This window comes from Fusarium oxysporum, chromosome IX (genome assembly GCF_013085055.1).
Source record: "Fusarium oxysporum Fo47 chromosome IX, complete sequence".
Lineage (NCBI taxonomy): Eukaryota > Fungi > Ascomycota > Sordariomycetes > Hypocreales > Nectriaceae > Fusarium > Fusarium oxysporum.
The window spans coordinates 2,634,441-2,657,185 of NC_072848.1; the positions used below are offsets into that span (position 1 = coordinate 2,634,441).

The 22,745-nt window shown below is 47.9% G+C and overlaps 8 protein-coding genes across 8 annotated transcripts; 3 read left to right on the top strand and 5 right to left on the bottom strand.

The window, feature by feature from the left end:
- Positions 1-667: 667 nt before the first annotated feature.
- On the top strand, positions 668-2,047 carry FOBCDRAFT_206668 (Bestrophin, RFP-TM, chloride channel-domain-containing protein; the record flags this gene model as incomplete). Its single annotated transcript, XM_031190566.2, has 1 exon — positions 668-2,047. One exon carries the CDS (start codon positions 668-670, stop codon positions 2,045-2,047), a length of 1,380 nt encoding a protein of 459 aa, XP_031034551.2.
- Positions 2,048-4,555: 2,508 nt separating this feature from the next.
- Positions 4,556-5,724, top strand: FOBCDRAFT_323203 (uncharacterized protein; the record flags this gene model as incomplete). The annotated part of the gene is made up of 2 exons (XM_054706914.1): positions 4,556-4,670; positions 4,742-5,724. 2 exons carry the CDS (start codon positions 4,556-4,558, stop codon positions 5,722-5,724), a joined length of 1,098 nt encoding a protein of 365 aa, XP_054562889.1.
- A 19-nt stretch (positions 5,725-5,743) lies between these two features.
- FOBCDRAFT_323204 (uncharacterized protein) lies at positions 5,744-8,101 on the bottom strand. Its single transcript, XM_054706915.2, has 2 exons — positions 7,979-8,101; positions 5,744-7,914 (listed from the first exon to the last, which is right to left on the bottom strand). Exons 1-2 carry the CDS (start codon positions 8,031-8,033, stop codon positions 5,996-5,998), a joined length of 1,974 nt encoding a protein of 657 aa, XP_054562890.2. The 5' UTR covers positions 8,034-8,101; the 3' UTR covers positions 5,744-5,995.
- Positions 8,102-9,029: 928 nt separating this feature from the next.
- On the bottom strand, positions 9,030-9,753 carry FOBCDRAFT_298794 (uncharacterized protein; the record flags this gene model as incomplete). Its single annotated transcript, XM_031190567.3, has 1 exon — positions 9,030-9,753. One exon carries the CDS (start codon positions 9,751-9,753, stop codon positions 9,073-9,075), a length of 681 nt encoding a protein of 226 aa, XP_031034552.2. The 3' UTR covers positions 9,030-9,072.
- Positions 9,754-10,226: 473 nt separating this feature from the next.
- FOBCDRAFT_298797 (enolase C-terminal domain-like protein) lies at positions 10,227-13,007 on the bottom strand (the record flags this gene model as incomplete). Its single annotated transcript, XM_059611939.1, has 8 exons — positions 10,227-10,805; positions 10,852-11,051; positions 11,101-11,249; positions 11,297-11,354; positions 11,720-12,456; positions 12,507-12,618; positions 12,667-12,776; positions 12,832-13,007. 8 exons carry the CDS (start codon positions 13,005-13,007, stop codon positions 10,227-10,229), a joined length of 2,121 nt encoding a protein of 706 aa, XP_059465866.1.
- A 472-nt stretch (positions 13,008-13,479) lies between these two features.
- Positions 13,480-14,458, bottom strand: FOBCDRAFT_253161 (uncharacterized protein). Its single transcript, XM_031190571.3, has 2 exons — positions 14,263-14,458; positions 13,480-14,212 (listed from the first exon to the last, which is right to left on the bottom strand). The coding sequence occupies exons 1-2, from the start codon at positions 14,392-14,394 to the stop codon at positions 13,556-13,558; spliced, it is 789 nt and encodes a 262-aa protein (XP_031034556.2). The 5' UTR covers positions 14,395-14,458; the 3' UTR covers positions 13,480-13,555.
- Positions 14,459-16,932: 2,474 nt separating this feature from the next.
- Positions 16,933-18,681, top strand: FOBCDRAFT_231896 (major facilitator superfamily domain-containing protein). The gene is made up of 2 exons (XM_031190572.3): positions 16,933-17,119; positions 17,167-18,681. Exons 1-2 carry the CDS (start codon positions 16,970-16,972, stop codon positions 18,601-18,603), a joined length of 1,587 nt encoding a protein of 528 aa, XP_031034557.2. The 5' UTR covers positions 16,933-16,969; the 3' UTR covers positions 18,604-18,681.
- A 394-nt stretch (positions 18,682-19,075) lies between these two features.
- On the bottom strand, positions 19,076-21,685 carry FOBCDRAFT_323210 (and other transporter-domain-containing protein). The gene is made up of 9 exons (XM_031190573.3): positions 21,454-21,685; positions 20,914-21,296; positions 20,224-20,861; positions 20,020-20,177; positions 19,877-19,971; positions 19,695-19,828; positions 19,587-19,646; positions 19,443-19,535; positions 19,076-19,392 (listed from the first exon to the last, which is right to left on the bottom strand). Exons 1-9 carry the CDS (start codon positions 21,595-21,597, stop codon positions 19,241-19,243), a joined length of 1,857 nt encoding a protein of 618 aa, XP_031034558.2. The 5' UTR covers positions 21,598-21,685; the 3' UTR covers positions 19,076-19,240.
- Between the last annotated feature and the right edge of the window lie 1,060 nt (positions 21,686-22,745).

Below are 22,745 nucleotides of genomic sequence, written 5' to 3' on the forward strand. Positions count from 1 at the left end.
GCAGGTACATATGCAATACAACAGATCTGGTCGTTCAGAGACCCAATGCTACAATGCATAAGACTCATGCAAGTTAATACTGAATACTGTCGTCTCACCGCTGATATAAGTCTCCCTTCTCGCAGGGCCTTGCCATGAGATGCCATCAATCATGTTCTAGACCACCAATGCAGCGACAGTCCAGTTAGTACATTGGATCGGAAAAGAGTAAAATGCATAATTGAGAGAGGCGACATTTCTGACAGGGATAAAACTATTGAAGCAGAAGTTCTCAGTCTGATAACTAAAATTAGAAGCTGAAAACATCAAGTCATCAACAGACCGCCAAGTCATCAGCTAGTGCTGTAATTCCAAACAGACCACTACCAAATTAAGCATCAATTCTCAAGCTTATCTGCGGGCCAGGCCGCCTTGGCGAATGCTTAGGCCAAAGCTTGTTGGTAACTGCCAATATTCTCAGCACTAATGTCGGACCATCAGAAGTCCCATCAGCACTAAGCATTCAGCTCGAAATATGAAACCCGTTTGGGAAGCTTTATTTTTCATGGTGAAACCCGACTTCTTTATAACACCTGGCCAGGTCCTCACTTTTGAATATTCCATTCTCTTATCTTTTTTCATCCATAGGCAGCATTCTCCCTTGTTGCTTGCTTGCTTCGTTTTCGCCATGTCGGACGCCGGTCGAGAAACTCCAGTGGAAATGAAGCCACTTCCGCAGGCCCAGGCTAGACAGAACTTCTCAGGCCTTGACACTCCCCCGAACCAGCAGTACCTGCCCTCGCCTTCACCTCCAGTACACGATGGCATGAACGATAGTAACTACTTCAGCGGTCCCCGCGATCTCCGGGGTCATTCCAAATGGCCACTCATCCTTCAACTCCACGGCTCAATCATGCCATCGCTCATCATCCCTCTTTTCCTCGTCGCATGCTGGTCCACTGCTATAACCGTGATCTCCAAGAAAGTTCATGATCTCAGCGTCAACTCTGTTCTTCTCACTATCCTCGGTTTCGTCGTCGGTCTCAGTCTTTCCTTTCGATCATCAACTGCCTATGAGCGCTACGCTGAAGGTCGTCGATACTGGGGAATGTTAGCTACTGCTTCGCAAACCCTCGGACGAATCATCTGGATCCATGCCTCGGATACCGGTGCTGATGGTCAAGATACTCGTGAGCTGCTTGTCAAGAAGCTCGGAGCGCTGAAGCTCATCGCTGGATTTGCTGTGGCGCTTAAGTATACACTTCGCTTTGAGCACTGTGCAAGTCAGCCTGATATGCAGCCGTACATCGCCCACCTCGACACATTCTCTGGACGTACAACAGCCATACCGAAGCGAAGAGTTACCAACTTCAAACAGGTGGCCGGTGAATATCTAGGACTCTCATTCGCTCAGAGTGATCCCCGTAAGCACCTGAAGAGAGCCGAAGAGCATCAGGGTAATCTTCCGCTCGAGATACTTAATCATCTGGCCATTTCTGTCGACTGCCTCGTCGCAAACAAGCAGCTATCCGTCGCCATCCACCAAACTGTCGCGTATAATCACATCACCATGCTGAATGATGTAGCAGTTGGGTGTGATCGAGTGCTTAATACCCCTTTGCCTATCGCCTACACAATCGCCATCAGTCAGATTACATTCGTTTATGTCATGCTGTTGCCTTTTCAGCTGACTGGTCCTCTTGGCTGGATAGCCATTCCAGCTACAATCACTGCAGCGTATATCATCTTCGGTCTGTTGTTCATTGGACAAGAGATCGAGAATCCGTTTGGTCGCGATGTCAACGACTTGCCGCTTGAGACATTCTGCGATCAGATTGCAACCGATCTTGACATTACCGCTTCGTTAGATCGCAGTGGTGCTGACCACTTCTTGCTTAATGGAACACCGCTGTATCCTGTCAGTGCTGCACCGGGCAATGCTTGGATGGATAGTAGTGAGGAGAAGATGAGGGAAGCGATCAAGACTAAGCCACATGTTCTGTTCAACTGGAGACACCAGAGGACTCGTGGCAATACCACGAAGGAGATGGATGGGAACATCGTGTAGACGCTCATCGCATACATGACCTCCACACGGGTTAGCTGGTCAGGTCAACTTCAGATACCAGAGACTTGTTTACTTCGAATCACGGTGACAATCCGTTCAAATAGTAACCGTTGAATGCAAAGTGTCCCCCTTTGTCCAGCAGATAGTTTCATCCACTGAGGTCTTTGAGAGTTGATGCGCTGCCATCGCATGCTCAAGACGTCAATAGATGGGCACGGATTGTAAGGTACAGCGACGACGAGAGCCCATCCTTCAATAGTTACAGTTCTTTTACTTGAGGGGACCGAGATACGCATCGATTACTTTGGCACAGTCATCAGAACCAGATCTCGTATCACAAGAACGCACGCATCTCTGGCAATGAGCTTAACAATTTAATATAGTATAATTTTACTCTTAACCTTTCTCTGACTAATGCCCGTCTATATACTATCAATAAGAGGTTTAAAGCCAAAGTGTCTAATGTCTTATAAGCCATAGTAGCATCTACCTTCTCCACTATCCTCCGTAACCAGGCATCGCCTAATTTCACATTCAGACTTATGGTCGAGACTATTCAACAGACGCAACAGTCTCGGTTCACGAAATGGTCGGTTTGTTCACTGTCCTCATACTACTTATACTAAATGCCCATATAGCTTCCATATGTATCAAAGCTTTAGGGTTCTCAAAGTCTACAGTTCGAGACTCTTTCAACTACGTCTGCGTCTAATTACTTGAGCGTGACCTTGGCCTTTTCGCATCCCTTTCCAAGTATATAAGTCCGACGACGTCTGCGTTTCCGGAGGCCGCTCATCCGTGATTTCTATCTCTTCCCTCAGAGAAAATAATGCCTTTACCGTATTGTCGAACTGTAATACACAGGTTCGGCACCAGGACAGGCTGGCCCACTGCAATCCCCTGAGAATGGCCTGGCGCTGAGCGAGGTCTTACCTGTAATGCAGAAGACATCCATGCAAGTCACAAAGAGCGGCGTGCCCCTTCTTTTCATTTTTCACCAACAGCCTAAGCCATTTAACAAGGCAGTAAAAGCCGTCTCGCAGGACGGTATCCAGGAAGTAGAGGACTATATCCCTTACCGCAGAAGTCGAACCAAGGATGCATCGCACTATATTTATAGTAGACTGTTTAATAGTACACTGGGTTAGCTTTCAAAGAGACTTTGTACTTAGTTAAAATAGAACTAACTATCCAAGCAAGTCCAGAACAGAAAAAGGTTAACCTGATGGTTTATGCAAGAATAAGAAAATGGAAAATAGATATTCACGTGACTACGCGTGAGCTTGGCGTCTAGCATAGCCCGGGTCTGAGGGAATGAAAGGTTGTATCGTGCATTTGACAGACCATAAGGCTGAGGTACAGTCTGACGTGGAGGGAGAGTGTATGGGGTACCCAAGTCGAGAACCTTCGTGGGACGAACCAAGATAATCAAAGTATTTGTCAATCCTGCTATGTTTTTTGCCTTGGCGGTGTAGTTGAAGACGGAAGTAGATCATACCACTATTCTAAGATCGTAACCTTGTCTCAATGTATGCATAAAGACTATTAACTGCAACTCACTCAGGCAACTCTTTGAACTCTATCCTTTTATAATACTGGTCCGCCACTGCCCTACTTCTTGTAGTTAGAACGATAAATACCAAAGGCAATCTCTCAAGATAGTCCCAAATGAGTTCTCGGAGGGATAAGTGGAAGCCTATACCATCAAAGACAAGAAACTTCCTAGTTGGTTTTATGCCTTTTAGCTCTAAGGAAATAGAGTTAATAAGCATAGAATAGTGTTTATTATAGCCAGCACTACTCTCTGATATTATGGCACCTAAGCCATTGGCAGCTCTTAAAACGCCGAGGATGCTTAGCTTGAAGACCTTATTGGTTACTCTCGCGGTCCAGAAAATAGTGTTGTTCGGGTGTTTTTCCCACTGCTATGCCTTAGAAGGCTGCTCGCCGCCCAGACTATTCCCCCTCGCCATGCCCAGAGTACCCACCAAGCTACCAGCGTTGGCCTCATCGTCATCGATATTAGCGACATAAGCCCTTTTAATAATGCATTCCTCTGTCCATCACCATGTGCTATAATCGATGCGAGATAACGAATGTCTGGCCGCATATATTATCATCTGGCATAGACTATCCTGAAATTATAGTAAGACCAGCTGTTAATATTATTTAAGCATACCGGGAACCCATTCAAAGACCTAATACGGCGAGATGTGCCTTTATATGCTGGGAAAGACGCAAAGCTAGCCAATGTTTCGAGTCAGTAGAGTAGTTGAGTCAATCTTAGCTTAGAGATCCAACCTGCTTATATCATCCTCTGATAAAGCAAGGTGGACACTTCGGCCGAAAGTACGGCCCCACACCGAGGACGACGAACATTACCATAGGTACAAAGATATTAAGATAGAAAATCGTATAAGAAGCTCATCTCTGTTCAAACAATCCCACTATTCAACCAACGACCTTTCATTTCTACACACCAGAATTTTAACTTGATTCCTATCGACCATGACCGCAATAACATTGGCTCTGTGTAGTCTGCTGGGAGGAGCCCTCTCCTGCGGCCTTGCCCTCCCGCCTTCACATCTGCTTGCTGGTCGAGATGGTACATTCTACGAGAAACGTAGGTTGCACTGAATTAAATGCCCTCGCTGAGAACACTTTTTATCTACACGATTCTGACTACTTGGACAGGCGACACTTTACATCCAATCAACCCCAACAACGATGTCCACTGGACTGTCGCGCAGAACACACGCCAAATGCAGTCTGCGGATGATGCTTTTATTGCCCGAGACTTTGCTCATTTCAACCACCATCCCAACTCGACAATGTATTATACTGGTGGCGTCATCATGAATCTCACGGAGCACATTGAGGACCTCCGCCTTACCTTCTCAACCTACTCCGATGCTGCTCCCCATAATCACAACTACCGAGTTATCTTTGGCGAAGGTGACTGGACAGTTGCTTTGGCCAAGGCCGGCGGGATTAACGATGGTCCTTTGTCTGATCTATCTGGAAATTGGCTGCCACCCACTGAGAGAACTGTCTCATTTGATCTCATGACCATCGCTCGTTGGAATGGCGGCTTGATGATGGAAGAGTATCTATGGTCTGATGCTGTCTCGACGTTTCGCCAACTCGGCCTACTTCCAGTGCCACCAGAGTCTGATCTTCCAGACATTGAACTCAGCCCTTATACCGCTCCAATCTCAACAAACCCCAAAGTTGATGATTCTGCTGCTAATAAAGCAAAAATGGCTGAGTCTGATGACGCACTGAACAGCGGTAAATTTGACGCCAAGAGCTTGCATTTGTCGCCCGATCTCAAGGTTTATGGCCTCACAGATCAACCTCTCAATGTGCAAGGTTTCGTCAAGCAGCTCAAGGTCCTCAAGCAAGCGTTTCCGGATTTACATCTAGAGAACAGACCCTACAGACAGGTTGTTGCTCAAGGCGATTGGACTGCGACTGTTGCTATGCTCAGTGGCACATTCAAGGGACCCTTGACCTTGCCGCTCTATCTTGCGTCTGCGCCTATTAAACCTAATGGGAAGAAGTTCGACCTTCTCCACTATACAATCTGCCGTTGGCAGAATGGCAAGATTGTGGAAATGCGTGTCAATGTCGATACTTTTGGCATTATTGGGGCTCTGGGCATATCTCTCTCTTGAAACTGAGTTCTTGAATCTTCAACCATACTGAGCCAACCAGGAATCTTTGTATTCCTATCTCATTCAATTCTTTTATCTATGTTTTTATCTTCTCACTTCTCCAATAAGGCAGACTTCCATTTATCAAACTCTCCATATAGTTCAATTTTATATATAAACATATAGGACAATATATGTAGTCAACAAATTAGCAATACTTTTACCTTATCTTCAGCCACGTTTTCACTCTGGAGATGTATCTTCTCCAAATACCAGTGTCTAGACTAACTCCTTAATTCTGAAATAGCGACCAGTATGCCGCATCGACACCTTGTAGTGTCCAATCTTCGGGTCCAGCCAAAGGGGCAAATCCTATAAGCTCGTCTTGGGGCTCAAATTGTAGGGCTGGTAGGCCGGGTTCCTCGAGTGTCTCAATCTGCCGAGTACCGTCTCCCTCATCTGAGCTCACCAGTGGGATTGTGTCGGGTTTTATTCGCGCAGTTTGGCTCATGGGTCGCTTGTTGATGCGAAGCCTGCCAAAGAATGGCACATTTAGCTGAATTGATGAGTATATATATTCTTCGGAATATGTCTCTGCATTTTGGTCCGGTCCCAGCAGAGGCAGAAGCTTTGTAATGATAGCAGAAGATTCCATGGGTAGGCCGTCGTCACTGTTGAGACTCGCAACATGTTCCATCCGACGTTTTACCTCCACAATTAGCTCTTTGTCGGCTTTCATTACCAAGGTCTGGTCAGCAACAGTTGCTTGCTGAGGGACGTAAGCCACAAGAAGACTTATCGCTGCCAAAAGAGCTGTATAATCCACGTGACGACATGAGAATATCGAATCGTTAATCTGGCGGTAAGCGACATATCTTTCGAGAACCTCGCGGCTAGAGTTCATACATGTTCTCCTACTGTACTCGCTGCCTTCGACTGTTGAGTTGATTATATATGGTACATGGAGAAGTATCAAGAGAAGATGATGGTTCATCTGGAGAAGCAGCCTGCCTATGAGTGGAGCGAGGTCGATTGGCGAAGCCTCGGGATTAAGTATAGGCAAATTCCACCAAGACTGGCCTAGAAGTGCCGCTCCATCATGCATATCGAGACTGGCCTCTCGAGTGTGAGTATAGGCTTGTGCTGCATCCATGCTAGTCCGATTCATAACCCTTGCTGAGATTATTGTATGGAGTTTGTCTAGTTTCTCCCAGTCTTCGTCTCTTTCTGTTGCTTTCGGTGATACAAACGAGTTATCTTTGTGATCCGGAACAAAGCCAAGGAATAGACATAAACGACGGTCATTGGAGACTGCTCTGTAATACAACATCTTCGGAGAGGGAAGAAATGCACCTGGAGAGTCTTCACCGGTATGAATCTCGGGTGATCCCGCAGTAGTCAAACGATCCAGACCTAACAGCTGAGAAATACTGAGCGCCCTTCTGAAAATCAGCCAAGCTCTTCTCAAATTCCCAGCGTTAGAGTGCCAGTAACCGAGTAGCAGCAAACATTCTAGGCCAGCCAAGCTTGCCACCATGTCGTCCTTGACGGTAACATGTTGGTCGACATTGTTCACCATGAACGACATGTTAGCCTCTATGGAACCACGCAACGAAAGTCTGCTCGCGTCGAAATGCGGAGAAAGCTGTTGCATGCAGATGGCAAGCTGTAAAAGGCGCCTGGCTAACATTACTGGACTGTTTTCTGCTGATGGTATTGAAGAAACGGCAGCTGGTGGTTCTGATTTTCCTTTAACAATGTCTGCATGGCAATGGAATAGCGTTGTAACATAACCTGGACCAGCACTACTATTGACTATAGCATTGATGTCCGAAGGTGAAGGGAACGATTCATATAAAGCCTTGTTGACCTCAACTATATGGCTCATGGCAGGATGAGCACCGGGACTGGTAGGCCATATCGCGGTGGGACCCTGTCGCATGGTCCGGTCTGTCTGATATGCGTATTCTGCGCTCAGGGTCGAGATCGATGGCACCGAGTACCGGGTCGTCGTTGTAACTTGTTGCGCTAGACTTTTCATCATATCTTCGACACTGCTAAGTCGCTGCGCCAATTGTCTGATCGAGAGCTGCGCAGCCTCTTGCGGATCGTCCAACTCTTGGCTTCGGCAGACTGAGCCCCGACTCCTGCAGGGTATACAAGCTGGGTCATCTGAGGATGAGAAACGGCAACGAACTTTGCGTCGTCGGCCTGGAAAATATCAATATTGGATGCAGGGAAACTATGGTCCCGAGCCTAGGTGCGAGTGACTTACATTCCCAGCAACTATGCGTACCCTGCCGCGTTTTGTGTTTAGCTAGACTGTGCATTTCTTTGTTGCTCAGGGTTTGGGTAAGGATTGAAAATCATAGCATAAACCCTATCATGCAAATTAATGTTGAGCGGCATTTGCTTTAATTGGGGCTAACACTATTTAAATAGAAGGGCGGAAATTTGTCAGCGGAATCGGCGCAAAAGTTGCCCCGAAGCCATCTTGAAGTTTTACTCCCTATTATAAACTCTCCTTTTTGAGGCAGGAACCTCCTCGGCTCATCTGAGGCGCGTTTTTGAAATGAAACGCAAGACAATATGGAAAGCCTATTTAAAGTCCCCCCCAACAGGTGCCTAGGAGCTATATAGATTGTCTCTCATAACGCACACATTGTGATTAAAGCGTTGTTGTGGTGCGGCAGTATTAAGAGAAAGTATTACTTTTAAATCAGGCTTAAGACTAAACCATATTAGGCAAGTTAAGTGATATAGGTTACTTGATTTCTTATATTACTTTAATAATAAGAAGCTTTATTATGATATTAATAATATTAACTTATGGAAATGTAGACGGGTGGCAAGGGTGTGAGGGAATCTGTGGATGGTAGAGCCGGTAGTCCTTGCAAGTAACAGCAAAGACTACAGGTTAGGCAGCTTATACAGTGTTATAAAATAACATCTTTATGCCTAGAACATAGATGCCCGTGATGTCTCTCTGAATGCTATTTTGGCAATTACCAGGATTAAGAAATACAAGAATATGAAGTGTACTGACAGACACGAAAGGATTCTGATTAGGAAGAGTACCATGAGATTGGTATTCGTGCTAAGTTGCTCATAAACGTAACCTCTACATCGCCAATCGAAACTCAGTGCTATTTGCAAATCGAAAGCTTGCCTGTAGTCATATCTCTATGTTGTAATCATACGACACCTTAAACAAGTCAAGCATGAGTCGGACTGGCCATAAATTGGAGTAAATATCAAGGTATTGTGAATTAGTATTATTACTGCTTATATTTCGATTGCTTTTGTCCTTAAGCTACACGAAGCCAGCCCCTTCGCCCCGTAGCTGCCATAATGCCACCCAGTCCATGTCTACCTCGTATCCATAGTCACGGAACTGATCTGCCCACTCTGGAATAACGGCAATAGGTTCCCTGGATCCTCCAGCATTTTTATCCTTTCTTCCAAACTCTCCTCTCCATCCATCATCTCCAGTTGTCGATTATACAGTTCCTTGACTTCCTTCCTCGTCGCCATCATCTGCTCACAATACAATTGACAATAATTCTCCAAACTTTTGATCCGCTCTTGCAGTGCTTCTATCACTTGCCAAGCAGCCGAACTGTTCTGATACGAAGCCTTGAGCTGGTTTGCCGCCTCTTCTTGATTCCCTTCCACCGCCTCTTCCAAATCACTAATGCGACCGACGAGATTCTCCAGTTGGTAGCTGCCTTTTTGCTGAAGTTGCGCTTCGAGCTCTCGTACTCGTTTCTTGAGAGCTGTAATGTCCTCACTTGTTTTTAGGGATGTTGATGAGTGGAAGCATGAGAAATGGCCACAGTAACATGTCGCGCCGGGAAGAGATGTGTTGTGATGAAAGCCCATACATCCGCAGCGATGACCTTTTAGTTCCGGTATCGTGAGGATATAACGACACTGGCCTTGCGGTAATTGCGCTGCATCTCCAGGTGGTGCTGAGGCTGATTGAGTGGAGCGATGGAGATCATTTGGATGGGGCATTTTTGACGATCGACGAGCACTGCAGTCAGACATTTTGAAGACAAACAGAACGCACAAAAGAAGGAAATCAAAGTAAGCAAAAAGATAGATCAGGCGGAGAATTCCATTAAATGGAGGTCATCAGCCATTCCGCCACCAAAAAGGACCACGCGACCCCGCGAACTTGTCGGTTCGGGGTCAAGCCCGAGAGGAGAAGAACGTGGGGGTTCCCAGATGGAGCCCGACGACATGGGTATGGTGCGAGCATGGCCCAAAAGGGAATTCTCTCGAGTCATCAATCGGTACTAAACGAACATCCCACGATCTGAGGGGAAATGGGGTTGCAATGCGGATTTAACCATTGCCGTGGTTTGCCGATGGGCTGAGGGTGTCGTGATATAGTGGTGCAAAGGCATGTGAGGGGAAGCTACATCACGAGTGCCTAGGGCCTATACACAGTCTTAACATCGCGAGAACCATTTCTCTTCATTCCATGGGCTATGCTTATGCTCTACTGAAAGACGAACTCATTTGTTCTGGGCACTTATGAGCCGCTTGTTAATAGCCAACAAGATCGTATATAGAGTCTCAATCGTCGCAACATCAATACCAAGCTCCTTACCCTTCCTAACAGGATACCCCAAAATGACCTCAACCTCCATCGGCTTGCCATTCTCATAATCCGTCCTCATACTGCTTCCAATAGGCGGCATCGCCAAGATCTTCTCCAGAAGCCTGTCAATCAGTTCATACCCCAAAGGAACACCAAGAGCATTGGCAACATCAATGACTTCCTTCATAAGCTTTCTCGTCATGGGAGTCGACAGGTCTGATGAGCTGAGCCATGCGTGTGTGTCCATGAGTGTAAGAGCAGTGAGAGAGTTCCACGCTGCGTTCCAAACTACCTTCTCCCATCTTTGAACCTGAATGTTCGGGACGATTTGGAAGATAGTCTTTCCGATTGATAAGAGCGACTCAAATTGAGCGAGATGTTTCTTGTCGCATGATTCATCTCCGGCTTCGTTCGGGTACAGTCCCACTTGCATATCTTCGGACGTCGTATGAGCTATGAAGCCAGGCTCTGGTTGCCTTGCGCCAACCCATGTCTGCCGGTATTAGTCACAGAATGAGAAGCCAAGAGAACTCACATACCACGCATGAGATGATGGTTGCGCTCGGGAACCTTTCACGGAAAGCATCCTCGTTCCCGACACCGTTCTGGATGATGACAATCGAGGTGTTATCTCCAACGCCGGGCGCAATGTCGGCAGCAGTACTGAGCTGGTCGACTGCTTTGTTCGTGCATATGATGAAGTCAAACTTTTGGCCAGCTTCGGCGACAGTTCGAAAGACTATGGCCGGGATCAGAATGACTTCATGGCGTTCTTATGTGTTGCATACCTTTGTGAGGTTTCACGTGGTGATTCCCATGGTTCTGGCTGTCAATTGAGATACCATTGGCAGAGACGGCTTCAAAATTCGATCGGGCGACGACGGTCAGGTGAACATGTTCACTGCGGCTTAAAATGAAGGCATAGAATGACCCGATCCTCGATGAAAGTCAGTCATGATTTGAGTCTTGTGCATGAGAACCTACGCTCCAAGCCCATAGACCAGTACTTCCAATGACTTGTCACTCATCTTGACAATACTTTCTAAACGCGGGGTAAATCAAGAAAGCAGGTTTAGAGATGTAAATACAAGAGCATCTCATCAAGTTCGCGAACGCTTTTCCGTTTAAGTTTGACCCCTCATTCAGGATTTCCGGGGACTCCATCGCCAAGAGCGTGGGGGTTCAGCAAGCATACCGACCTGAATTGCCGAGCATGTCCCGGAGGTCGCTTACCCCAGATTCAGAGAGCTTAGTGGGATCTCAGAGTAGAACCAAAAGGCCACGAGACCTTGTACAGTGATAGCATGTTGCGACCGAAAGAATTGATCACAAGATGGAACAAGGCCTTCAGAATAAAGTGATGTCTTAAACTGCTGTTTACACTATTGCTTCACCACTCTCTAATACTGCCATCCGGACCATGAAATGTCTTGCACTGCCACGGAGCGGTCTCTTTCGCAATCCTAGCCACCATCTCCTCATCAATCTCAATTCCCAACCCATACCCCGTCGGGGCTTTAACATGACCACCTTCTAGATCAAAAACACTTGGATCCTTGAGATACGTCAAGAGATCAATGTCTCCAGCCTCGGTATTATAGTGCATCCCCAAGCTCATCTCCAAAATGGCAAAGTTAGGTGATGACAGCGCTACTTGAACAGATGCAGCGAATGCAACAGGCCCAAGCGGACAGTGAGGCGCAATCGCCACGTCGTAAGCTTCCGCCATCGTAGCTATGCGCTTTGTCTCTGAAATACCGCCCGCGTGAGCGATATCAGGCTGCAAAATATCCACGCTCGAATCTTCTAAAAATCGCTTGATATCCCAGCGTGTATACAAACGCTCACCGAAGGCAATAGGAATGACAGTCTGGTCAGATAACTTCTTGATAGCTTCAGGATGTTCAACCAGAATGGGCTCCTCAATGAACAAAGGCCTGTGAGGTTCAAGAGCTCGTGCGAGTTGCTTCGCCATTGCTTTATGACACCTTCCGTGGAAGTCAAGACCTGCGTCGAGGCCTAATGCCTTCACCTGTTTGAGTCGCTCGACAGTGCTATCGAGGGCGGATGGGGAGTCGATCCAGCCTAGATCTTCGGTAGCGTTCATCTTGACGCATGTGAGACCTTGCTCAAGGCGCTTCTTTCTATAGGCTATTAGCATAGGTTGGAAATTGGAGTTGTTGTCGCTACTTACGCGGCTGTTTCGATATCTGACGGGCGATCACCGCCGATCCAGCAGTAGACCTGAACCTTGTTGCGCACTTTGCCGCCTAGGAGCTCATAAATAGGTACTTTGAGATTGCGGCCTGGCAATGTTAGATAGATAATACAAGGAGCATATTTTGGCAAGTTACCTTTCAAATCCCATAACGCGATGTCGATGCCTGAGATGGCAGACATGAAGACTGGTCCGCCACGGTAGAATCCATGACGCCAGAAGGTTTGCCAGATGTTTTCGATATCGCTGCCACGCCCATTAGAACCTCTTCATTATGGCGCTCCGAGATAGCAATGCTTACTTTGCCTCTTGTCCGATGATTCGTGGGATCATCTCATCCAAGCATCCTTCAACAGCAAGGTCATGCCCCTCCAATGTAGCCTCACCCCATCCATGCTGTCCATTCTCATCAACGACCTTAACCATCAGCCACCGCGGCTTGACGCGGTAATACTTAACAGAAGCGATCTTTGCCATCTTGATTGTTGTGATTCCTCAGCTTGCGAGAGCTGAACAGACACGAATTTCCCCGACTTTTTAACCGTCATGACTCGGCTTCCCCGCCGACAACCTCTCGGCTAACACGACATCGTCAGATGGGTCTGAACCCCCACGCGAAAAAACAGGTTCTGTGCCCCCCACGAACTAAAGAACTACGTAAATCTGGGGTAACGAGCCGCAAAATGCAGGGTTTATTTCCGTGCTCTGCCTCGGTGAACGCCGTGATTTTTCCACCATTGCCGGAGTAGGTAGTTGGTCACATTGCCATTAGCTCCATCTGCAGATATCCTTCTCGCTCCGCAGTCAGTGGCAGTAACTCCCTCATCATTGCAATTTCCGGCTGGTCTACGCCGAACCTCTCCTGAAACGCCTTGCTGTCATAGCTGAAGCAATGTCTCATCCGCTGGCTAGACCTACACAGAATATGAACTCACCATGGGAATTTTTGTTCATGTTTGCCAATACATAGTGACTAATTGTCAACTTAAATCTTATGAGTGAACAGTAATGCCTTCTTTTGGATCTTACCGTCCCATCCATCCACCATCAACAGTAACTAACTCCCCAGAAACATACAAACTTCCCCTCCCCGCCAAAAACACCGTAACTCCCTTGAAGTCCTCAGGACATCCCCATCTACCAGCCGGAATCCTCGATAAGATACTCTCAGCCCTCTTCTCATCATTGATCAGCGCCTCATTCATATCCGTAGCAACATATCCCGGCGCAATAGCATTGACATTGACACCTTGACTCGCCCACTCATTACTCAACGCTTTCGTAAGCTGTGCAATTCCACCTTTTGCTGCTGCATACGCCGGAACCGTAAGACCGCCTTGAAAGCTGACGAGGGACGCAACGTTGATGATGCTTCCGCGATGGCCGCTTGCGTCGGGCTTGCGGGTTAGCATGTAGGAGCCCAGATCGCGGCATAAAGTCCAGACTGTTCGGAGGTTGACTTGGAGGACTTCATCCCAGTCGCTCATGGGGAATTGATGCGCTGGATGTCTTCGTTGGATTCCGGCGCAAGTTACTAGGATGCTAACGTCGTGGCCGTCGGCGAGGATGCGTTTACTGAGATTCTCGACTTGTTCTTGATTGCTTAGATCTGCGGTGTACACGAAAGCTTGTCGGTCAAGCTTTTCGATGAATTTCTTTGTTTCAAGGTTCTTTTCGTCTCTCTTGATGAAGTCAGACAGTCTGGCGGGTTGCAGCTGCGCGGAACACTTACCTGAACCAGAATGATATCTGCACCTGCTTCTGCAAGTGATAGGGCCATAGCTTGACCGATGCCTCTCGTCCCGCCAGTAACAACAGCCTTGCGGCCCTCCAAAGAGAACAAAGATTCCAAAATGTTCGTCATGGTTACTACTCATTCAAAGTACTACAAGTTGAAGCCTGTAAAGTGGTAGCCGAACCCATCAATTCTTCCCTCCTCAAATGACAGTCCACGAACTACACCCCAGATTTAGACGCCGAACAAGTGTTACATCTAACCCCATAGAACCATGAAGTCAGGAACTTGTCATCTCGTGTGACCCCCACGTCGGCCCGACTCGACTGTCGGCATTCTATCCGTGTCTAAACGATGATCATCTGCGGGGAAGATTCTGGGGTAATCCTCACTGAATAGCATTCTGGGCAGATTCGCATGTCGGACAATAAACACGGGGGAGACAGTGGACCTGAACAGAACGTGGGGGGATTGTTTCGCGGGCGCAGGAACGGTTTAATGCCGTCGGTCCGTCGTCGTTTTGAGGTTAGCTGATACTTTGGTCGGAGCCGCTGAGCTGCTGGGCTTGAAGCGTGGGGGTAAGCCGATTGAGATCCAACATTCCTGCTAAGCCATGCGGTATGTGAATCAGAAGCTGCACGAGGAAGAACCAAGGTGAATAATCGTCCAATCATGAGTGGTCTATTCTTGCTGATGTCTCGGTGATCCCCAATCGGTACTTGGCTCTATCGGCCGGATCATCCCATGCTGTCAAACGCGTGCATCATTTTAATACTGAGAGAAATTTAACCTTTATTCTATTGGCTTGCATTCTGACTTCATACTTCAGGTTTGGCCAGTCGAGTGCCTCAGAGCGCATCCGATTAAAGTTACAGCCGTGGTGTTCGAATTGTAGGATCATATAGTAATTACCCTATCAAGAACACGAGTGATGTACTCCGATGTAATGGGGTTTCGAGAGTAAAGCTTCAAGTGCGAGCGTGCTGCCTCTTTCTTCTCCGCGTATCTTGCAATCTTATCAGCAACTGAAGCTCTACCTCAACAACCAGGAACCACTCCGCAGCCAAAGAATCAATACCGACAACTGTAAGATCTTTGACTTGTCATATCTGGTACATTTATTGAAAGATGCATTTGAGAAACAGGTTTTCTTGAAATGATGCAGCTAAGAGCCGACATTGACGTCGCGACCGTTGCCTCGACTTGTCACTTCTTTCTGCATACCCTGTACAATCCATCTCATACAGCGGCCAAACATCTTGATAACGAATGGGTGGTAGTCGGCAGAAACAACTAGAATAACGCCAGTGGATGGACCAAAAGAAAGAAGTTTTATGCACCATGGTAGTCTTCGATTGCGACAGTTACGCGGGTAGACTGAGTGCCGCACACAACAACAAGCACACGCAGGACACACATCTTCAGCTCCATCGCAAGGATTCAGGTTCGCTCGATCACCTTTTTGGATCAAAGATCGAAACTCTCTAGATCAGACAGATCAGATGATGGGTGACTGCCCCCTATGTGACATACCTCATCAGGCCTTTCACATGCAATCAATCTGTCTCGCTACCGCCCGCTTCTGCGGGGGATAGAGAATGGCAAGGCCACTTAAAGCTGGGCTGAAGAGAAATGGCTCTGATAAGCCGCGATTATGCGCATCTCCTATGGCTAGAGCTGGAAGCATGAGGCTTTACAGGTGAAATCTGAGACATGCGCCATGCCGGGTCGACAGTCAACCAGACTAAAAGCGGGTCGAAGCTCTCAGGCTCGGATCCGAATGGTCGCAGTGAACAGCAAAGAACGATCTGAGATAACACCGCGGTCTAGATCGTGCGAGAACAGTATCACAAGGGAAGACGGCTATAGCAGCTGAAGATGAGAAGCGGCTTTTGAACAGGACCCCCACGTCAATTGCCGATGGTAAATGTCAATTGCCAGGAAGTTCGTCAGGAGCTTGATCACAGCGGCGTTTTTACGGTTTTCATGGCGTCTTCAGCGCAGTCGCACTAATTCCGCTCAAGCGACAGGGCATGACATGGCAGTCATTCAACGTCGCACCTATCTGTCGGAACCATTGTCAACGCTGCAATACAAGATCCAATTCTCAACAATTCCGCGATCTATACCCAATTGCCGAACCAGATCAGATGCAAACAACCCAGATCTTCCCCCACACAAAATCTCCTTGCCATGCACATTCACTCAGGTTGACAGTCAACCACACCGCGGTACACTTCCGGCCACATTCCCCATATCTTCTCCGCATCTTCAACCCCCACGTGCCAATAATGACGTTGATCCTCAGAGCCAAAACCACCATCCGCTAAGCTGATCTTGGACTCGGCAATACGAACCGCCAATAATTGCACGAACAAGCAAGGTTTCGACCATGACTCGCCATTCCATGGAAAACAGCGGCCTTGGACAGTAACGATCGACCATGTGAAATTTCACCGCTCGTCACTGAGGATCTAACCCCGCTGCCTGTCCACAAATCCCCAGATTCTCGCTCTTCCCCAGACTCGCGTGGGGGGAGCCAAGTCCAAGACCAGCCTTTAAACTCTATGTCACACACTAACGGTCTTCCTGTCGACCGGTGAATAGCTAAAGGATAAGAAGGCCATTGTTTCTTCTCAATTTGAGATCTGCATTCCCTCATCCATACATCACTCCCTCATTACAATTAGCGGAGTTCAACACAATGTCTACTTTCAAGGGTGACGATGCTCCCTCTCAACAACACGCCGAAGACGTTGAGTCTCAGATCGCCAAACCGGATCTTCATCCTCAAAATGGTGATGCTGTCGCCCAGATGATCGGTGCTCAACACATTGAAGTCACAGAAGAAGACGTACGTTCGTTCACTTTACTACGCAATATTGGTCTAACATTTCTCAGAACAAACGCCTTCGTCGAAAGACCGACAAACACGTCCTCTCCATCCTCGTCTGGGTCTACTTCCTTCAAATCCTCGATAAATCCGTCCTCGGCTATGGCGCAGTATGGGGCATGCGCGAAGACACAAACCTCAGCGGGAACGAATACTCCATGGTCTCCTCCATGGCGCCCATCGCACAACTCGTCTGGCTCCCTTTCTCTTCATGGCTGATGGTCAAGATTCCTCATCGAATTTTTATGGCTAGTCTTGTGTTTGGTTGGGGTGCTGCGCAGACGTGCATGGCGGCTTGTACTACCTACCAGGGCCTTCTTGCGACGCGTTTCTTGCTGGGCTTGTTTGAGGCTGCGTGCTTGCCGCTGTTTTCGGTCATTACGTCGCAGTGGTATAGACGTGCTGAGCAGCCGATGCGGGTTGCTTGTTGGTATGGAACTAATGGTCTTGCGAATATGTTTGCTGCTGCGCTATCCTTTGGCTTGGGCCAGATTAACGGCTCACTTGCATCGTGGCGCATCCTCTTCCTCTTTGCGGGTCTCATCACCGTTATCACATCACCAGTTGTTTACTGGGCTCTTGACAACGACATTCCGTCTGCGCGCTTCTTAACCGAGCACGAGAAGCTTCAGACTATCGAACGACTTCGAGCCAATCAGACTGGTACTGGAAGTCGCAACTTCATCTGGAAGCAAGCTTTCGAGGCCCTCATTGAACCCAAGACATGGCTCTTCATCAGCATGGCTTTGTGTCTCAATGTCACTGCCGCTGTCACCAACACTTTTGGTCCTATCATCGTTGGCGGTTTCGGCTTCGATAAGGGCGTTACATCGCTTCTAAACATTCCCTTCGGCGCTGTACAACTCCTCGTCATCTTCCCCGCTTCATACCTCGCACATCGATACCGCGTCAAGTCCGCCTTCCTCATCGCCGTCATGCTTCCCGTCCTCGCAGGAGCAGTCATGCTTCACCAACTCAACCGCGATCACGTCGCTCCTCTCCTAGCAGCATACTACATGCTCGCCTTCCTCTTCGGCGGCAATCCCCTCATCGTATCGTGGATGATCTCCAACATTGCTGGTACGACCAAGAAGTCGGTCATCATGTCGCTGTACAACATTGGTGTTTCAGCAGGTAACATCATCGGACCTTTGCTCTTCAGCTCCAAGGATGCGCCGTACTACAAGCCTGGCCTTACGAAGACCATGGGTATTACTGGTGCTTTGATTGGTGTTATTCTTTTGCAGTTGGCCAATCTCATGTTCTTGAATAAGATGCAGGAGAGGAAGAGAGTCAAGAATGGTAAGCCTGCTAAGATTAGGGATTTAAGTATGGAGCATCACTATGTGGCGAATGCTCAGGATAACGATGAGGATGGTTTGGGACAGAATGCCTTCATGGATCTCACTGATTCCAAGAACGACGAGTTTGTCTATGTCTACTGAGTATTGTCGCAAGATATTAAATCAAATAGGAGTCATTAAGATAGCGCTTTGGTTGTTAATTTATTTGTTGATCAATTCATTTTTCGCTCTATGAACCCAAAGTAATCAGCTGGTCAAGTACGCTTGATGTCGAGGTTCCTGGCAGTGCATCTTATTGTATGCGACATCTTAATTCCGTGTGCCATTACCTCTTCGCTCAGTGTATATGCGACCAGGACCAGGCCGAAACGAACACTTTTTCACCTTTTAGTTGCCAAATAGGTAGTCGGCTGCAATGCACATCGCTTCAGTTGCTACGTGCGAGTTGCTTTGGCCTCATCATACCGTTCCTGGAGGCTGGCCGTGAGCAGCAATAGAATCACGACTAAGTACTGTCAAGTCTATCTCGGCATCATAAGCTTCACCGATAGCTAGATATGCAACAAGGCATATAAACACTAGAGAAGAACAAAAACGTATTGAAGACGATAGATGTACCAAGGGTATACCATTTGACTATATACTCCATGAACCTCATGAAAGACCAATCGTGAAACCTGCTCACCAACTGACTAACGTCAATCAAGACAAATCATTGCAGTACCAGCACCTAACTACCTAGACCCAACGTTACAGTATCGTGTACTTATAGACACATTTAAGCAGAGTCAAAGGTCAGCTCAGCACGCTCAATGATAGGCGGGGGCTTGACGACACTCTTCTTGCGGAGGATATGTCGCTTGAAGAAGTATGGAAGCCAAACCCTTGTCTCGTAAGAGATGAACTGCTTGGTAGGGACAGAAAAGACCTCTGATGAATCATTAGTAAGAGTTTGACGAGACGATATTCAGGTGACTTACGGTCAAGTTCCTCAAGGGTAAGTTGCTTGGTCTCACGGACGAAGCAGAAGATCATGCCCCAAGCGATCAAGTTGAGTCCGGCATAGAAACCGACTGCACCATGTTAGTCAATGCCCAATGCAAAAAGAGGTAAGAAAAACGTACAAGCTCCGGTAGGAGTCATGGCATTGGTCATTCGAGGGAATGTGAGACCGAGGACACCAGCTGTTGACATGTTAGTGGCGGTCAATTGATGAGGTTTTGGAGACTTACCAAAGGTGTTGTTGATGCAGACAGCCCAGGCCATACCCTGCTCACGCTGGATGGTTGGGAATACTTCGGCAGAGTATTGGAAAGCAACAGGACCTTCTCCGAGGGAGTAGGCGATGGTGAAGAGGTAGACGAAGCTGATAGATTAGTGAATGCGTCCTGATCAAATTGGCTGAGAGACTTACAGAACGACAGGTCCAATCTGGGCACCACGACTACCGCTGTGATTGAGGAGAGATAGACCGGCGGCCAACAAGAAGACACACATGAAGGGGAAAGTCTATGAGATATTAATAAATGTGAGGGAAAATGATGGTTATTGACTTACGATAAGGCAGAGAGTTCGTCGTCCCTTGGTGTCAATGAGGAACAAAGTGGGAATAGTAGCAATGACCTGAATAGCACCGTATCCAAGAGAAGCATACAAGGCCTGGACAGCTGTGTAGCCAGCGTTTCGGAAGATAGTGGAGCTGTAGAACGAAATGACTGAGACTGTTAGTGATTGAACCATCACAGGGAGACTGTTACTTACTGTTGATACCGCACATCTGCTGCGCAATCATGACGGTAGAAGCACCATAGTTCGCGCGCCTAATGCGAGGCACAGCAAAGCAATCCCACAAACGCTGGAAATATCCCGCACCCTTCGCAACAGTCAACTCCTCCTCATAAATAATCCACGAGTAGTAGAAGTCCCTCGCAGCAATGATATCATGCGCTCTCAGCCTCTGCATCGATCTAAACCCCTTAGCATGCTTCCCATGCTTCATCAACCAACGCGGCGACTCGGGGCAGAAAAAGATACCAACACCCAAAAGGAACGAGGGGATGAATGCAGAGCCGAGCTGCAGGCGCCAGGAGATGTTGCCGGTGTCTTTAACGATGACGTTGGCGCAGAAGCCGAGGAAGATGCCGACGACGACCCAGAGCTGCCAGAACATGACGAGGGCGCCGCGGACGCGGGCGGGCGCCATCTCGGCGGAGTAGATGGGGACGGTGGCGTTTTTGGCGCCGATGCCGATGCCCATTACGAAGCGCACGGCGAAGAGCTCTTGCCATGAGTGGGTGAAGCCGGAGGCGATGGGGGTGGCGGTGAGACAGCAGGCCGTGATGAAGATTTCACCGCGACGACCGAAGTAGTGGTTCAGCGGATCAACGATGAAAGCGCCACTGTACTCGTTAGCAACTGCTCACTCAAACTGGTTGTAGTTGATAGACTTACATCAAACCAGCAGTCAAGAAGATAATCGAGTTAACAAGTCCAACAATCCACTGATCACGAACACTGTTCTCCTCATCAAGCCCGAACTCCTGGGGAAATGACAAGTTGGCACCGTTGGAACCAGTCTGATCCCAACCCTGAGTCGCCGCGCCAATAGCACACAGAGAGATAGAGTACCAGAGCATCTTCGGTCCGTGCCATTTATGATCGCGCTCGTACTCGAGGGCCTGGCGCTCATCTTCCTTGAGCTCTTTGACCATGTTGAATTGCTCCTGGTCGCGAGCGACGAGGGCGGCGCGGGAGAAGAGTTCTGCGTGTTCGGAGAGGCCATGTGTTTCAGCAAAGACACGCGCATCGTGGGCTGCTTGTTCAGGTGTGACGCGCTACAAACATCAATGTCAGTAATTGAAGATAAATTGTATACGCCAATTGAAGTGATAGGTGAGTATCATATCAATTGGGTTGGGGTCATCATCGCCGAGCTTCTTGGCGATTTGACTAAGAAAGCTCGGCGATGAGCCAAGAGATCGCCAAGCGTACCTTGAGTGGATTCTCAACGATGTTCACGGCAGTCGAACCACGACGACCTGTAGCACTGGGCGGCAGATCATGGCTATGGCCAAGACCATCTTTCTCATTGTGAGACGCCTGAGGGACGTCAGGGCCCAATTCCTTGTTATCCATTGTATTTTATGAGTCTTGATGCAAAGATGAGAAGAAAGTGTGAAGGACTGAAGAGCCAAGAAAAAAGAAACGGCCAAGGGTAGATTAAATAACTTGGCAATTGAGATGCAGGTGAGACCTGGGGCGGATGAGTTTGGATAGGATCATCGCTCATCCCCGGTTCATCCCCATCCTCTGAGCTTGAGGAGCCGGTCTAAGCTTGGATGGAGGGAGGACGATGGTGGGCGGGCGTTTAAGCGTATCCACCACATGCACCTTGGAGATGTCTGACCACCAGAATTCGGAGATGGACTTGGGAATTGTGGAAACGTTAAGGTTATTGTCTCGGAATGAACCAGGGGTTCTTCTTTATTCTCTTGTCTGGGGTTACACTGAATGCTCCGATGTTGAACACGGGAGTTGACAGGGTAACTTTCCATTCCAACGGGTGATTCCATCCTTCACTGTATCTCTGAATTACCACTGACACCAACATTGAATAACAACTGTCACTGTCTGACAATCTCTGGTATGAGAGCAGTATCAAACGACAACGATCTCAACTCACCTCCTCTTTTCCCCATGGAGATCCCTCATAAAAATTGGAGAAGCTGTCTCCGCTACAACGAATCATCTGGACGTCTCCACGCGCTAGCAAAAAGCCGCTGAACACCTTGAAATTTGGGGTCTGGGGATTGCTTGCGGGTTAAAGGCGATACGTACCGATTTATTCGGCTGCCTAAACGTCATCGGATAAGCGGCACATATGACGTAGTGGAGACACTTGCCAAGGCATCCATATTCTTTCCCTTCCAAGTGGAGATATCCTCCAGGCATCCAAATAAAAATACAGTAGCGCTGCCCATAGCTCTCTCAATTTGCAGCCATTTTGAACATTTTATGGTCTGAGAATGACTTGAGTAAAATTGTTGAGAAATATCCCTCAAGTCTAGAAGCTCGTTGTTGAAAAGTTTGATCTATTTGCCGTTGTATAACTTGCTCTTGGTTATGTGCAGTGTAACACCACCGAGACATGCGCTAAACTGTAATGGTTAAATGTTCAGTGAGGATGAGGCCATCGACGCTCGTTTTTGCCGTTTTGAGAGATTGGTGCGACGGTGGAATAAGGGTGCCTAAACGGAACGATCGGACTTGTTTGGGTCTTGGCT